This window comes from Amblyomma mixtum, chromosome 3 (assembly GCF_055824585.1).
Source record: "Amblyomma mixtum isolate Tamu chromosome 3, ASM5582458v1, whole genome shotgun sequence".
NCBI lineage: Eukaryota > Metazoa > Arthropoda > Arachnida > Ixodida > Ixodidae > Amblyomma > Amblyomma mixtum.
This window is the reverse complement of record NC_143014.1, coordinates 389,815,091-389,833,068: the sequence shown is the minus strand read 5'-3', so window position 1 is coordinate 389,833,068 and position 17,978 is coordinate 389,815,091. Positions and strand designations below refer to the sequence as shown.

At 46.4% G+C, this 17,978-nt stretch overlaps 1 protein-coding gene across 8 annotated transcripts in view; it reads right to left on the bottom strand.

The window, feature by feature from the left end:
* LOC149357153 (papilin-like) overlaps positions 1 to 17,978 on the bottom strand; it is a 179,077-nt gene that overhangs the window by 70,166 nt on the left and 90,933 nt on the right. For 4 of the 8 annotated variants that reach the window (XM_089584449.1, XM_089584453.1, XM_089584454.1 and 1 more), the window contains 3 exons: positions 5,360 to 5,488; positions 2,113 to 2,247; positions 287 to 382 (listed from right to left, as the gene is read on the bottom strand). The exons of 1 other annotated variant lie outside the window; for it this stretch is intronic. In XM_089584449.1, coding sequence (XP_089440575.1) covers positions 287 to 382; positions 2,113 to 2,247; positions 5,360 to 5,488 — 360 coding nt within the window. The remainder of the gene's footprint in view (positions 1 to 286; positions 383 to 2,112; positions 2,248 to 5,359; positions 5,489 to 17,978) is intronic. 3 more of the 8 variants (XM_089584451.1, XM_089584452.1, XM_089584455.1) reach the window with 3 other exon arrangements.

Here is a 17,978-nt window from a genome sequence, read left to right as displayed (position 1 = left end):
TTAGGGGGCCCAACAGTTCCTGCCATTTGCTACTTTTGAAATCTCTAGCCAGAATTCTGCTACAGCCCAGAGACTGCACCCGGAAATCACAGGGGTCCTTCACCAAGAGGTCAATGCGACGCCACTCCGGCCTCGCGTCTTGGGTTGAAAACTTCCTGTTGATGGTACGCTTTCCCTCAGTGTTTTTGCCAAGGAAGTAAACGCCCCACGTAGGTGTATTCCGAGCACCGTAATGTAATAATCAGGGCACCCAAGCCCAGCACCTACCGCAGACATCTTCACTCACCATCGGACGGACAGTGACAGCTCTGGGCGCCGCTGCTCGAGATTCGCTTCACACAAGTCACTGGACAGGGCACTGCGATTTGGGCATCCACGTACTCTGCGAAAGGCGCACGATGGGCGGTCGTTAGCAAGTTCCAGCCAGAGCAAGGAAGAAATTCTGCTGGGGGTCTGAATCACGCCCGTATCAGCATGCAGCCCACGGGGTGTGAACGCGGTGGAGAATTTACTGGGCTCCAGAAAACCATGTTTAACCTCTGTGAAACCTACGTAACATTGCCAAAGAGCACAGCTACATTTGGTGCTGTTACATACTGAAACTGAAATAATTCTGTTAGACGCAAGGGAAAGACCACCTGATGAAATGGAATTCGGTCAGTTTACCAGTGGCATAAATTTTAGAGTGTTAGCTCTTGTTAGCGCGTTCCTCAGTTTCGCGCCGTCAGCGGCATCGCACCGTCCACAGTACAAGCATAGGGAAGACGATGGCGACCAAGGAAGGACCAAGCGCCAGCCTTGTTTTTAAGCGATCGCTGATCGCCCGCACACGAGTTTCGTGCTAGAGATGTCCGCACCCGTTGGTGCTTTCTGCCCAATCAGCCTTAGCTGCTCTGTGAGCTTGTCCTCTCTTCGCAGCCAGTAAATAACCACTTCGAATACTATAATGTTTTTAGAGCCTTAGATCTTGGCACATTCTTGAGTTTCGCGCCGTCGGCATTGGAGCCATCCGCAGCACAGTCCTTGGCATCGCGCCAAGTTGCTGCGCGCCAGTAACCGCACAGCGTGTTTATGTTTCGACGGGACTGCCAGTGGCGGTGGCTCACTTAGTGAACTTGTCAGCGCGCCATGATGCTGCTGCGGCCGGCTGCAGCAGTGTATGTATGATAATAAAGCCGGCAAGACTGTGCGAATGGGGCAAGAAGCGGCGCGTGATGGAGTACCCCTTGTCTCTGGTATACGGGAGACCTTAGGGCTTCCCTTAAGATGAAAAGGTCTTGAAAGATGAGGACAAGGGTTCTCCTTACCTTAGAAAGATTTAAAGCTTGAGGGGTCACTCAAGTTCTCCACCGTAGAATTAAGCAGCAAACCATGCAGCAGGGCTACTTTCGGCAAAGACGGTATGTGCAGTGATCATCGGAGAGGGACCTAGTAGGTAAGCCAAAACCACTATAAAAATTCTTTGTTCTCACACTACAGCTATAGGTCAAATGTCGGCGTTACACACTCGTAACCATCATGCGAGTTTTTTTTTTTAACTTCATTCTACATACCTCCCCTGCAGAAGAGTATTATACACTGCAGGTCTTGCATTCCATCCCTCTCCAAATGCATAATACTAGCCACTGCTCCACGCATGTTCTCGTTTATTGCGCTGCGTGGCTTTTGTCCCCATCACAATCTCATCGGTGGCTTTAAACAAGGGTCGAACAAATTACACCCAGAATCTCAACCAAACTTGACCACCCATTATAAAATCCATCTATAGCCCGCAAGCTAGGTCGGAATTCGCAGGAACGCGTGCAGTTTTGCAAACAAACTTTTTTTTAAGAAAGCTTGTTTCAAAAAAACGTAAACAAAACGAGGCCTTCCGCTGCAGCTGACGCTCCTTCAGCCTACCTACCATCCTAGTGAAACGTGCTAGGCGCCAAGAGTAAGAAAACACGTTCCATTCAGGTGGTGCAGCTGCAATGTAGAACTGCGTTTTTGCTGCATGCGAGTTCGCTGTAAGGGGTTTCCGCGGTGCCAAACCTTCGTCGGTAAACGTATACAACCACGGCACATGCGTCGCGTCAGGCAGCTGCGCCTTTACTATCGTCCACGTTGCCTTACCCAAAGCGTATTCAATAGTGCCGTCTGCAGCAGCACATTCGCAGGCGTAGCACGACGCAGACACCTCCCTACTCTGACAACCGGCGGGGCACAGCTCGGGAGCTGCGAGGCAGTCAGCTTTCTTGAGAAGCGGCTCTGCGCATGAGAGGCAAAATTTAAATTAGTGGCTACAGTTGACTGACCGGCGCTTTATGCGTTGCCTAGGCGAGCGCCATGTTAGCATATCAGTCGCCTGCAGGGAAAAATTGATGGCGCTTTTAATGCAAGCCAACAGTCGCAATGGATACAGTATGCCACTTCGTTATATCGTAATAAAGCACGACTCTATCGGCCGCGGTGGCATAGTGTCTGTGGCATTCGGCTGCCGAGTCCAGGAACGCAGAACCGAATCCTGGCCGCGGCGGCCGCGTTTCGTTGGAGGTGATGTCCAAAAAGCAGTCCTCTGCTGTGCGATTCCGCTGCATGTTAAAGAACTCCAGGCTGTCGAAATGCCGGTTTATTTATTTATTTATTTATTGTACCCTCAGGGCCCGAAGGCATTACAGAGGGGAGTGGGAATACATAAAAATTTCAGTCTAAACAGCAGCAACAAGAGAAAACAAAAATAAACCAGGAATACATGACAAATTGAAAACACAGGAAGGCAATAAGATTAGAATGCAGTAGGGATATATTAAAACAGTGTGTAGACAGTGAAAGGCAATTTTTATACAGTAATAAACGACACATACTCAGAAAGAAACATTAAGGACTTGACGAAATGCATGGTTATCAGAAATACCTGCGATGTCGTGGGGAAGGTGATTCCAGCTGGCACAAGTTCGAGGTATGAATGAGTCATGAAAACATTTGGTGTGACAAGATGGGATTCCAACTTTATGACGGTGATCAACGCGTGCTGATATGTAACATGGTCTTGACAGTAACTTAGGATTGAGAAAGCTGTTGTGGTAAATTTTATGAAAAAGACACAATGAGGCTATTGATCTGCGGTGGGAAAGAAGTGGTAGGGACAAACTTGATTTCATGGCGGTTACACTGCTTGTTCGGTGATAATTAGAAAGAATGAAACGGCATGCGCGGTTCTGCACAGCTTCCAAATCTGAAACAAGTGAATCGATGCCAGGGCTCCAGACAGATGCAGCATATTCTAACTTGGACCGTACCAATGTTTTATAAAGTAATAATTTTAAATGAAAGTCTTCTCATATCACATTGTTACGTTGTAGTGTCCCTACGACTTCTGTGCCACACTGCCAGTCTGTACGCCACTAAAACACTTTATTATTTTCCGTTTAAATAAGAAAACAAAACTGCCGCAAATGTGCACATCTTGCAAGAGGTTTTCTAGACAGAGCGGAGACTCCACGACACGAAAATGCGATAACGTATATGAATTCTCAGATATCCCAATATCATCAAACTGGCACCCTGGTCCCGTCTCCAATAAACACTTTTAAAAAGGCAGATAAACAACAAAGACAGCATTGGGGAATTTTACACTTATTCACCGGTGACGCCATAGCGCCCCGTTACGTATAGATGCAGCACGAGGACACTAGGCTGCTTGAACAAGCCTTCGATCGAGTTCGAACCTCTTTATGGCGCGAGTAGTGCTTTCACCGCAAGAAATGCTTCCGATGGTCACTCGGCCATGTTTCTACACTAGACTGGCAGTAGAAATGTAATAAGATGCGATCGCTTCTGCCAACTTTACCTTTCGCAGTTTTCGCATCTGAGCAGCCACTCTAACCTTATTGAAACCGTCTCATTTTGTGTGAAACTAAATTTTACATTGCTCGTCAATATGGGCTGAGAAATTGTTTCAACTTATTTTTGCTCCTAGGCTTTTTAAAGGCCACATGCTTTAGAAAAGCTTATCTCATTCATACAGTAGTGATAAGGCGAAGGAAGCCGTCTGAGATCTAATCGGGCTCAAGCGGGAAAATGCTGTTGGTATATCCAATGGAGCACTTTTTTCGCAATGACCAGTTTTCTCTATGTGGCACACCTGACTTGTCCGAGGTTGCAACCCTTTTATCTGTTACCTCGTCGACAAGGCGCCTGATGGCATCGCAGAGATTGCTATAGTAGGATACAAATCAAATTTAGAAAGAAAACCGCAGTTCAGTGGGTGAGTACGAACTCACGCACTGAACATAGTTCATTTCATTCCGTCCTTAATTGCTTGAAGTTTTCTTTTTTTTCACACTGTTGAATTATGGAACAACTCAGATGGATCACTGCGTTCTCTGCCGATTAATCAATTTAAGAAAGGACTGCCTCACCATGTTAGTCGAGATTGTTGTCATCAAATACTGTGCAACACACCCCTTCTATGTCTCTGACAAGAGAATGCAGTATTTGTTAATAAAACAAAGCACTTCTTTTCGCAGGCGGGAACGGATGGCACGATAAATGCTATTTTATCTTAGTTCTTTTTTATGCATTGAATCGGTTTTTTTGCTTTTGTAGTATAATATTGCACGCGGACCAGTCGCAGAGTAATAAAACTTCAGTTCTCAGTGCCAGTGATCCTTGTGTGCTATACTTTGTTTCGTCCTTTTACTGGCTTTCATCATGCACTCTCACAAAGTCGCCCTTTATGCACCTTTTTTAGGTTCGAGACAATTTTTTTTTTTTTTTGCAATTAAACCTCGATTTGATTTCACGTTAAGAGTGACACCAAAACGCCATCTCGCCCGCCAGCCCAGAAAGTAGACTGAGGTAGTAACAAGTCAGTTCGTGCCATGCTTTCACCTTTCATTCGAGGCGCCCTTACGCGCAGTTGAGATGCAAAGGGAAAGCTGTTCGTGTTGGCCGCCAGAGGTCGTTTGGCAGCAACGTGTATTCTTTGGTTTCGCTTACTGTCTCAGAATGCCAGCAGGAACGGTGGATAAGCGGTTGCGGAATTTCGTCCGCGACTTGGTAAGTCTTAACTAGCGTGTCACGGTCTTAGTTTGAAGTGCTCCAAAATTAATCCCTAAAAGAAGGCAAAATGATATTCTTGAATGCGAAACAAGTTTCTGCCTGAAAATTTTGCCTTAAATGTAGAGCTATGAAAGTTAATACTTCACCTGATTAAGATAGACACAATACAGAAAACACTTTTTGTGCGCTACAAACAGCATACTTTCAGTTTCACTTGTCTATGGCACGGCCCTTTTAAAACCGTGGTTAAACTTACTTAAGACACCATTTATCGCTTGCGCACAAAGCGCAGGCTCAGTCGGCAACATGGACTCACCTGTCTCGGACGCGAGGCAATTGCACACAATGCAGCTGTCTTCCTCTCGGCGCTGGCAGCAGTGAGGGCAGGCAAGACCGCATGCTGCACGCTGGGGACAATAGACTGATTCGGATTCCACAGGTGGAGCTGCATTAGGGCACATAAACGGGGAGGTCACAAGACGTCCATCAGTTTCGCAAACTGCGCCAACCTCTGCTTCAACTGCTCAGTGCGCACTATCAGCTGACTCTTCTCACCATGTAGTCTGCAGCTGTTTACAGAACCCTACTTACGAGCTGCATGAATTGTACGAACTCTTCGCTGCTATCCTTAGAGAGCCCCTGCCGGAGGTGCCCTGGCGCGAACACGAGAAAAGGCGTCGTCTTTCTGATAAAGACACTACAGGCGCATGAAGAAAATACGTTGCGATTCAAACCAGCATCAGAAACGTGTGGTCGTCCATGCGCTAACTTTTTACAGTAGGAGCTGTTTATGGGAGGCATCGGCCGCGCACACACGCGTGCAGCCGTTAACACAGTTTCACGCCACGCCGATGGATGGCGCTGCTCCGCTCGAAGAGGAGAAGGTCGTTGCGGGCGCGGAAATTGCGTAACGGCGAGCGTTTCGCACTCACGCTTGCCTCGCTCACCACGTGAACACGACTGAGCGTGGCAGGTGCGTGAAGAGGAGCACAGCCAGCACTACGAGGGACAAGCCAGAGAGTATCACTGCGGAGGCGAAGCACTGTCAAAGCTAGGCTATAGAGGTCCTCAAATATCAAACGGAACAAAGCTTGAGCGTTCCTTCAATGATTACTGATTAGTTATGCGTGACAAGCACCCTTTTTCCTGTTTTCTAACTAGTTTTCCTCTTGCCGTATATAATTTGAAAAGAATTTTCAATCTTCATAAACAAATAACCAAGACGTATTTTTGTGCTAGCTGGTTGTTCCCTTTCATATTGAAGGAAGCTGCAGGTGGCAACGGAGGCGAACTTTCTGTCCGGGCGATGGAAAGCGGGTAATGGAACTGGACTACTCGCCCCCGCGTGATGGTGACGCAGGGAAGAGGCTACGAGGGTACAGAGACACCGTATAGACAGCTTCGCCGGCCGGAGTGTGTCCTTGGACTCGGATGAGCTGGAACGGCCGCGGGTGCAGCGGAACGGCCACGTGCGCACGTGTTAAGGAGTCGTGTACGCGCTGAAAATTCAGCGCACCGCTCATGCAGATCGAAAATCGATGGCGCTCGCGCTGTTCCCCGAAGCCGGACTTCGTGATTTATGCAGCACTAGGGAAAGGAACCACAATTTTAACTGTCTTTGAATTCTGCACTCGCAATATGATACATAGTATTCTACTGAAGACCAATATTGGGACGCCATAGTGCCGAACACGCAAGCAGCCCAATCGAAAAATGCTTGTCAGGCAAAAAATCTAATGAAGACGAGAAACACGGATGGCGCATGGATATTTTACCCACGTTGCATGGCGCCACATGCGGCAGCTCTGGGAGTGTTTTTGTTGAAAGTGAGGAGGCAATGGTGTGACTCAGGTAAAGCCCCATCTCACTTTATCCTAAAGAAAGAAAGAAAGAGTAGCGGTAAGAACGAATACCTGCTGCTACTTCTCTTTCGTCTGAGTGAAAGGAAGCGAGCTATCTCAGTGTGGAAGGTTAGAGCAGGCTTTTTAAGGACAATACAAGCAACACCTAACGCAAGCCGCTGGCACATGATTATTGCTGACGCTGATGCAGTGCACGACGGCTGCCACTAGCGCTTTGCATTTAGAAAAATGTTCCACCCAGCGTCTGGACTACTACGATTGTGCTGAGAAGATCGCTTAATTCCAGCAATCCAACGATATTTTGCGACCATGGGATGCTAGCGTGGAAATTAATTTTCAGTTGCTCAGTGCTACTTTCTCGGAACGCAGTGCTAGAGGAGAGCACCTGCGCGTACTCTTAACGTGCTTCTACTGAGTATGAATTAAGTGGGGGGAACTTTCCTGCAAAAAAGGGCTCCTCTTATCTAGTGAAAGCTGTTGTGTTCAGAGAACGCTTTTAGGTGGATCGGCTGCGCACCATAATATCACTCACAACGCCTTTACCCTGCACGATCATTAATTTCGACCGCTGTTTTGTGCAAAATAATCTGTCTGATCCAGAAAGAAATTTTCAGTCACTTCTGAAGCTAGAGTTCTGCCGGCAGGGAGTAGATTTTCAGAGGTGATCTTCGCAGCTAAACTGCACTGCTGTTTGGTTTTCTTGTGATGCTCAGTTTCAAAGCAGAGCTAGAGGACACGGACAGAGAGAAAGACACATGGTGCTAAACTGACAATAACTTCATGCAACACAGATAGCCACAATACTTCCAGTCACATTAATCCGACGTCGCCCTACCCTTTTAGCCGTCAACAATATCAGCTCTTAATGAAGAAACGATACGGAAGGGACGCTCGCGAATGAGCATTTGATCTGCACGATGTTATTCACCTTGAAAGTTTCACGTGTTGTCTGATCTCGGTCTCAGAAAGTTAAGACTGTGATGTGGTCGCAACTTTCCTTGCTCGCATTTCAGACAATGCATGACCCGCTCACCATCAGTCATTCGAGCAATACCCATAAAAGTGGCTAACAGTCATTGAAACTCAGCAAACCAATGGGTAATGTTTCTCACTGTGTTGTTGATTGAAGTGGGAAATTATTATCGCAACTGTTTTTTACATCAAAGATAATTAAGGTAAATTAGTGGGAAAGGCAGCCCCATGGCGCCGCTGAGATCCCAATAAACGACCTCCGCATGTGGTATACAAACTGAGCTACGGTGGCGGCTGTCTCCCCTTCTTCTTTCCAGTGTGTTTCTACTGCGCGTAGCCTAACCTTCGGGGTGTTCACCAACGCCACATTTAACCATAGCGGCGGACATGGTACGTCCTCTCTTACCGCGGTATGAAAACATGTGTCGTTTGCACGTATATGACCTTTACACACCTTTGCAAACACAGGTAAAAGTTACCTCGTCGCATTTAGCAAAGCAAAGCGCAGACTGAATGCGAAGTATACTCAGTTCGTAATGAAGTACTCCGAAGAGTGCCCGAAGTGAAATATTTGGGGGGGCTTTTTTCAGATCATTCTTTTAATCAGCAAGACAAAACACCATAAAAACAGCTGCCAGTACGCTTAGACTCGTCATACGGAATCTTCGTAGCGCTGCTCAAATACTGGCAATGGCGGTGTAGCGATCAATACTTACACCGCAGTTAAAATACGCGTCCAGGGGCGCTATGCCGGAAGGCCCGAGTTTGGCGCTCGCCCGAGTTTCATCCGAGTTTGCGATGACGGCAGTCAGTGAACGAAGATAGCGCGGAACGTGCGCAGGCAGCGGACAATAAAATGTAGAGATAAAGCCACGTAAAGGCGATACAAGCGCACCCTGCGTGCCTCTTTCACACTTCAAACACAATACACTGCGCAATACCAGGCCGCAGCGCTACCTGAAGTTACCAGCGCCATATCAGCAATCGCGAAATCGTGACTTCTCTGCTATTTATCTGCACACTCGCCGCTAGCTGTTTGACACGCCTTTTCGGGCGCGTCAAATGCGTGCATAAGGCGTGTCTTCTCTTTCAGGCTCTATCTGTCTCTCCATTTCCGAAGACGAACAGTGCGCACTAGGTGCACTCTTGTATCAACCCTTTCTCTTCTCATGAATACGTTAAAAGGCAACAGATAACATTATGAACATTTTGCTCATTTCCAAATGTATTTTAAAATCTGAATCCAATGAAGCGTTGTTGAAAAGCATAGCTTTAGGAAATTAACAAAGATTTGACACTTTCTGCCGCTAGAGGCGATAGTGAGGCCATTGCTTGCAGCGTGGCTTGCATACGAACTAGAGCGGCAACCCACCGTGTCGAAAACGAGAGAACCCCTGCGCTGACACGCCGCCGGCAGCGCTGCCTTCGACTGGAAAGACTGGGAAACTACTACACGCTGAATCTGTCTTATTTTTCGGCCATTGCGATAATATATTTTATTGTGTCGTATATCAAAATATAACAGTCATGCATCTTCTGGCTTGCATAATAAACAAAAGCAAAAAACTGAACTTCACTGCACCCCCGCGTCACTGCTGCTCTCTGCAGTGACCTCAGGCGGAGCACTCCCCTGCTACGGCCGCTGCCGCACCCCGCTATGACCAACCATTGCTTTTAGTACGCTCTTGGCGAATCTCAGCGGTAGAAATTGGTGGTGCGAGCGGCTGTGATGCGGTGTGAGAAAAAAAATTGCTGTTTGGCTGTATTCAATGATTCATTACGTATGCCTGTTGTGTCTGACGCCTCTTTAGTGCACTGCGGATGCGAAGAGCGTGCTACCCAGCGACACAACTCATCCTATGTCATCAGACGCTGACTAAAAGCTGTGAAGGGGGTGGCGCGCGTATCTGCGTAGTATTTGTTAACGTCGCGCACTTCAAGGTTTTGCGGACTGGTTTGGTCACTAACGTCGATCGCCGTTGTATACCGCCGGGACATCGCATTAATATCATTCGGGCAGGTGAGGGATCCTGTTTGTAATAATGGAATCGGACTTATAACAGAGAAAGGTGTTACGGTTGTGAAGTACGCAGTGCTTGCGTGCTGGAAATTACAAACACTTTATTGCACTGGGTCTTTGTCGATCCCAGATGTGTTTGACACATTGATCCTGAGCTTTATCACCGATGAAAGGACGGCCAAGCCAAACACCTGTGATGCGATGTTGTTGGAGTAGGACGTGCTCCAAGCACCGGTTCGTCGTCGTGCTCCGTGTTTGACGCCTTGCAAGCAGGTGTGACGCGCCTTCAGCGTTGTGCTGTGTCCTACGTGGTTGCAACAGGCTATAGTGTTGTGCAATCTTGGTATGCGAGCGAAAAAACCGGCAGCTTTCGCCACGTTGCGTGTCCTTCGCAGAGCTGCTTAGATTTATCAGCGATGACGTCCGTTTTGCCTGTTATATTTCGATGGTCAACATCGTCGATGTCTGTCAGCAATCAGCACAGCCGCGCAGCATACCTGTAGCCGGCAGGGATGTTTGGTTTGAAGGTTTATTTCCGCAACTAGGTGTTGCGAGGACAGCCAGGGAAAAAGCTGTATAGACAGCTTGAGAGGTCCTGGCTTCCTCTTACAGTGCAGCATTGACGGCGGCGGAATAGGACATCAAACAAATAGTAAGAAAAAACTCGTATGTTCTGTACATAGAATGACACATGTACGTTCAGTAAGCAGTACATTCTGCTTGTAAAAGAAAAAAGAACTATATTAGGTCAAAGAGACTATAAAGGCAAACACAGGGAGGAGAAAATAAAGGACAGCAGAACTGACAGGTGCACTCAAAATGGTAATAGCAAGAAAAAAAAGAACTACACGAATATTTGGGGCAATTCTTTCAGAGAAATATTGGAGACATCAAGATTCTTGTGGCAGTACAACTGGTTCAGAAGTGTCGGTAAGGTATACTGCAACATTTGTTTGCCATAGTTTGTACGGCATTTCTTAACATTCCAAGGCTCTGCTGCGCGGGTATCATACACAGTTCTGCTTTGCTCTAACCTAGCAAGTGTAAGTAAGAAGTCATCATTTTTAATTATGGCGAGTTTATATTTATAGCACAGCCTATAGTTATACATGGATTTCATTGGAATAACGTTGTGTCGGTGGAAAAGGCTCGCAGTGTGGAAGAAATACGGCACTTTACATGCAATGCGTATAATACGTTTTTGTAAGACAGTGAGTTTGTTAATATTTTCAGCTGTTGTTGTTGCCCACACCATACATCCGTAGCTGGCTATGGAAGAGAACAAAGAGTGATAAAGTAACATGTTGACTGACGTAGGAAAATTAAAGCAATGGCGGCGCATGATACCAACTGTTCTGGAAAGTTTCTGAACGACGTAATTAATATGGTCATTCCACGACATATCTGCTGCAAAGTAAACGCCCAGAGTTTTCACAGACTGCACAAATTCTATTCTGGTATTGTTTAATTCAATTAGAGGAAGTTCAAAGTGTTTGTGACGTGGGTGGAACATGACGGCTGCCGTTTTACTAACGTTAATTCTTAAGTGATTATCAGCAGTCCAAGTATTTATTTCTTTTAAGGTTTTATTAGCTCGATTTGCGAGATCAGCCGTTGAAGTACCCGAAAAAAACAGACTAGTGTCATCTGCATAAATTATGTACTTAGCAGTGCTATCGATGCGAACAATATCATTAATATAAAGAACAAAAAGAAACGGACCCAAAATGCTCCCTTGCGGAACGCCAGAAGCTACCGCTTTCAACTGGGAGCATTCACCGGCAATACTAACAAACTGATATCTATGTCGCAAGTATGAGGAAATCAGCATATGGGCTATGCCTCTAATACCGTAGTGGTCTAATTTTTTAAGCAGCACAGAGTGATTAACAAGGTCAAACGCCTTTGAAAAATCTAAAAATAAACCAAGTACCATGTTTTTGGATTCAAAATGTTTTAGTATGAATTCTTTCTGAGCAAGGAGAGCTAACTCAGTCGATCTATTTTTACGAAACCCATATTGAGCGGTAGTGATAATGTTACATCTTTCAGTGAAGGAGGATAGCCGTTTAAGAATAACTTTTTCGAGGCCTTTGGAAAACACAGGTAAGATTGATATCGGGCGATAGTTGCCCATTTCATTTTTGTTTCCTTTTTTATACACTACTGTGACTTTTGCCCTTTGCATAAGACGCGGAAAAACACCGGAAACTAAGGATAGGTTGAAGATATGGGCGAGGGAAGGTGCAAGAATGTCGATAGTAAATTTTATGGGCTGTATCTGAAAACCTGACGCATCTGTAGCTTTACTATTATTAAGCGCTAAAAATTCTGTAATTACTTCATTTACTGTAACCGGTGTTAAAAATATTGTTTCACTATTTCTGGCACTCATATAGGAAAGATTTACGTCGCCGCTTGATGTGTCAGCAAAGGAAAGAAAGTAGTCATTAAAGGCATCTGCTAGATCAGAACCTTTTAATTCAATGCCTTCATGATTAATTTTTGTGGTCAGTTCGGAAGAATTACTGAAGATAGATTTTAAATTACTGAAGATAGATGTTGGGAGTGGCCCACCGATAGCGCGTACGCCTATAATTTATGTACGGCACGCCGGGGGCGTGACCAATGGTTTTGATTGACAGGTGAACTCGGAGCTAAACTCGTGAACGGTGAAGTGCCCCGAATTCATCTCGGGACTGTCATGGCGGCTGCAGCAACAGCCTGGGGCCTGGGTAATCGCTTCCTCTGACGGCAAATGTCAGTACGGCTGGCTGGACCCGTTTACTGCCATGGCCGACGACGAATTTCAGCGACATTTTCGCCTCTCCAAAAAATCGGTACGATGGTTGTGTAAATAGTTAGGCGACGACCCACGCCTGCGGAGAGTGCGTACCGGGCTTCATTCGCTTTCGGTCGAAGAGCAAGTCCTCTGCGCCCTCCGGTTGTTCGCGACCGGGAGCTTCCAGTGGAGCGTCGGCGCAGACCGCTTTATTGGACGCCAATAAAGCACTGAGAGCCGCTGTGTGAGGGACGTCTCCGACGCGCTTATTGACGCGGCTGTGCAGAAGCGGTGGCTCGCTTTGCCCACGACTGCGGCCGAGCGGGCGTATCTTGAGGAGCGTTTCCTTCTGCGCGGCGGCATCACAGACGTCGTGGGATGCGTCCACGGGACCTACATTGGCGTAAAGGCCCCTTCGAAGTCCAGCCCTGACATGGTGAAGGCCAACTATTTCACGAGGAAGGCACATTATGCATTAAACATTGCAATCAGTAAAAAATAATTGTTCTCGCCAAGTCCTTTGGGCTACTCTACAGCAGAGTGCCAAAGTCGGTCCCAGACTCTTTTGGCGAAGACTGGATCAGCCGCTAACCGGTTCCACAGAAGAATTCATAACATGCCAGGTGCCTTAAGACAGGCCCACAAAAAAAAGTGGGCTCCTCGGCAACGGCGAAATCGAAAGTTGCAGATGGCCACTTGTTAATCGGGCCACTGCAGAGCACTCACCACTGTGGTAATTAATTAAATCCGACGAATGAATGCCATCTTTCGCACAAACCTCTCACTTGCATCTAAAAAGTATAGTCACAATGCTCCAGAATCAGGAAGATAACCGCCACTGCTGACCAAAAGCCGGTGCGAGCTCATTGACAACGAATTTCGGACAGCTCACATTAACGCGGTATGCATGAAACGAACAGATGCATGCAGTTCATTTCAGAACACGGCATAATATTCATGCGATTCTGAACAAAACGAGTTTTCTCATTCAAGTCACGCGAAATTCAACTTGCGGTGAAAAAAACAATGTAAGATAAAAAGTTTCACCATGCGGGATTTGAGCCCACGCGCTCCCATTGCCTGTCGACTCTCCGGAGCGACGCGTTAGACCACACGGCCACAGAACAGCGCGGAGTGATACACCTCTCTTTATTTTTTTGTTGCGGACTACTTCCGTAGCCTTCACAGCGTTCCACATGTACCTCGTCGCCATTGGCGGTCAGCTGATGACGGGCGTTGGTAGCGTTCCCTCGCGGTACAAAGCAAAATTTAATAATGCATAAATCACTCCAAAGCGCTTTAATTCCAAATCTTGTACACTATAAAATGCTTATAAAGGTGTATTAAGTGCATTATAAAATTCAAAAAACCTCGTTTGTCTAATTGCACACGCAGTGCACTTGGTGGAGCGACACACAAATGAAAAGTGCACCGGCGGTTGGCTCACGTGACCCGTTCTTTGTAGACCGCCCAAGAAGCCCATGAGGTGGCACCGATGTGATGATAAAGCACGGAATATATCCAGATAACCCAATGAAGTTTGAGGCGTGACGAGGGTGGGATTTTGTCTTGCTACCATTAGTTCACTCTTCTGGGGGCGTCGCCAGAGCTCGGGAAGATTCCGAGTTTGAGCAAACTCGGGCCTTCCAGCATAGCGCCCCAGCTTGTAGGACCCCCATCAAAGATACCTCATCGATAACATCGAAGGTACACTGAATCGTGCGGCGAGAGTGATATTAACGCCATAGCGTTAGAGGCTCCGTTCTCGAGAAAATCTGGTGTCGGCGCTGTCGGCGTTAGCGTTGTGACCGAAATATCACGGGCATGGCTGTGGCAGGTGGTCCCCATAGAGCAGCCTAGGAGGCAGGTGGGCCGCCCAGGTGACGTGACGTTGCGGCGCCATCACAACTAGTCCACCGAATAGTGAGCAAACTGCCCACCGAGGCAGGTTCCAGTTAAAGCAATGATTGGTCGCTCAGGAAGAGGAACCTTGGCAGCACAAGCCCCACCGCTGGGAGCACCTGCCATCGCAGGGCAGTGGCGCATCGCTTAACCGCGGCACCACTGCGCCAAGAGGGGTATGAGGACTCCCAGGGATCTATGAATGCAAAATACAGAATGACCGTCTAAATATATGGGAATGAACCCACTACGCTATCGAGTCATACGCTTAAGGTGGATCTTAAGTGTCCTCTCCAATTTTAAAAGAACATTACTGAGCAGCTGATGTCATACAAATGAAAGCAAGCATTGGAAAGAAACCTCTCGAGAAAAGGCGGAAGGAAACACGGATAAAAATAAAATTAATGCCCGCGATTTAACTCGATAACTCAGTTCACTACGACAAATCTAAATACATCAACACACTCCGCTCTCTTTAAAGTAGAAGGGATCCAAGCAGTAAAATTAGAGGAATTAAATGTCCCGCAAATTACGTGAAATTCACCGTCTCTGCAAAAGTAATATCTCAATGGAACGGCTTACCGCCGAATGTAGTGACGGCTCACGGTGTCTGCTTCGATCAACTGATCAATAATATATCATCAACAGAGTCACTCTTGCACTGTACTATTTTGATGGCCTGTATAACGCGTTTTAATTTTAGAATCCTTCGTTTTATACTCACCACGTCATCGATGTTTTGTCAGTTTGTATGTTTCTATTGTTACTATTATTATTTTAACCACTCTCCTGCTGTAATGCTTTGGTGCTTCTGGATATGCGGTAAATAAATAAATTAATTAAATGTACCCTCGCTACCCAAATCAGCTCTAAAAATTCAACTGTATAGGGTGAAGAAAATTAGGCCTCCACAGCTTTTAAACGAAGGCTGTTTTCGTACGTAGAATATGCGACGAGGCCAAGAAAAAAAAAAAGAACGCCAGACCACCACCAAAGATGCAGGCCATTTCAACACTCCCTGGGCGCCTAACCGTACGTCACTATGGCGTTCCTGCTGGTCGAGCCGGTTAAGCTTACAGCTGCCGCTGAAATTCGTTTCCAGAACACCTTTTAAAAATTCGTCTCATACCGAACACGCAATGCCAGATGGGTCAGCGTTGAATGGACGTTCAAACGTCAAGTGCCACCATCTGTCTCTTGCGTCTAGCTGAGCTGAATTGTAGTGCGGAGCTCGGGATAAGGTTCTTGTAATACCACAGAGTGTCAAGAACGAAACACAAGGATTCAAATGAGTTATCATTGAACTGACACCCCAATCTCGAGTAGTGGCGCCATGGTAGAGTGTGTACTATTCTGAACCTAGCAGCTTCCTTCTCACGGGCAGGTACCGTATTTGACAATAGTGACCAGGCAACGGGTTTTTGAGCGGACAAGGAAGGGGAAATGACGGGCTTGTTATGGCATACATATGAAGGAAGCCAACAGTCATCGAAACCAAGGAAACATAGGGCAATGCTTCTATTTTTTTTAATTTTTAGTGTTGAGCAATTGGAAACTAATAGTGTAAATATTTTATCGCTGAAAGAAACTAGAAACTAGAACAAAAAGAACCACATGCCGTTGGTGGAATCCGAACCCACGACCTGCGAATTTCCCGTCCGGTGCTCGCCCTACTGAGCTACAGCGACGGCTGCCCCGTCTTCTACTTTCGGGAGTGTTTATGTTACGCGTGAACTAACCTTGAAAGTGTTCACCGGCGCCACCCTAGTCCATAGGTCGTGGGTTCAAATCCCACTGGTGGCATGTTGTTTTCTTATACTTTCTCATCAATTAACTTTTCGCTATCCAATTTATCAAAATTATAAATTTAAAAAATAAACATCCCCCTACGCTCTTCGGTTTCGATGGCTGTTGACTTCCTTCACATGTAAGCAGCGGGGTTTGTTTCTTAGCCGTGTAATGGAGCACTTACCGCACCCCTTAAACTCTACATCTCAATAATGTAAGGGCAAGGCTTGCTCATTCTTAAAACGGCGCGACCAAGGCAAGGACGCAGAATAGAAACGTACACAAGAGCGCTGACTTCCAACTGAACTACGGGAGTAATTACTCATTGACATCCACCCAAGCGCACCCATACAAAGGAAAGCTGGCTTTCCTTTGTAGCCGTATGGCTGCGCTCGGGTGGATGTCAATGAGTAAATACTCCCATATTACAAATCTACTCCACCTGAGGGTTTCCCCTAAACATTTGACCAACTTACAACTGATGTTTTATAGGTTGCGCAACAAACCAGAAAATATTTGGAAAAGACACAAAATAAGGAATTTCTTTTGCATAAGCTTACCAGGTGTTTACTTTTTTTTTGTCCAGTCTTGAAAGAGTAGTGTTTAAAATGCCGTGAAGAATACAATGTTCGCGGATCATACGCTGAGGCGGACATTACTATGTTCCATTGTTAAAAGAGGATTAGGTTCCTATTATTAATTAACTATTTATATTCCTTTTAGACCACAATATCATATTTCGTAATTGGAGGTATTCATCATCGATGGCGAACAGTTTTTAACTCTTCAAAATCGACGTCATGGTTCGAGATATCCAAAGAGAAATGATGCGTGCATAATTTCTCTGGATATCTCGGGTGAGGCGGACATTACTATGTTTGGTTGTTAAAAGAGGATTAGGTTGGTATTATTAATTAACCACTTATTTTTTCTTTTATACCACAAGAAGATACTGCGTAATTGGAGGTATTAATCATCGTAGGGGAACAGTTTTTCAATCTTCAAAATCGACGTCATGGTTCGAGATATCCAAAGAGAAATTATGCACCGAAACCCACGCGTCACATATGTGCCTGAAGTAGTATAGCCGCGCTTCACGCACAGGCGGGCTCTTAAAAGGCCGAAACTCACAGCAGCGTTCCTTGGGCGTCGGGCCGACCTGCGCCTTTTCCCTCCGCGCCGCCGGAGACAAAACGTCAACCTAAGGAGAGAGGCGACGTTCCGAGCGCAGAGGCACGACTCCAAGACACGCTGCTGTGTTTTTTGGCAATAAGTTACGAGCCTGATGCAATGTTCAGCGTGACAGCGCAGGGGGGGAATCCATCGGAACAGGTTAAACATACTTAAACAAGGAAATTGCGCTAAATAAAGACACGGACGAGAAGAAGACATGGACGGCACAGCTGACTAGATGAAGCGACAAGCGAGAGTGCCGGCTGTTACTGCCTTCTCCGCTTTAATATGACCAGGAATGCAGCGGAAGCCACATGTACCATGCTTGTGCGTAACCTGCCGTGTCACGAGGCCGAGCAGGGAGCACTTCGGGGAACACTACGAGTAATGCGCGCGTCTCTCATAATTAAGAATGTAGGCGTGCTTTCTTCGCTAC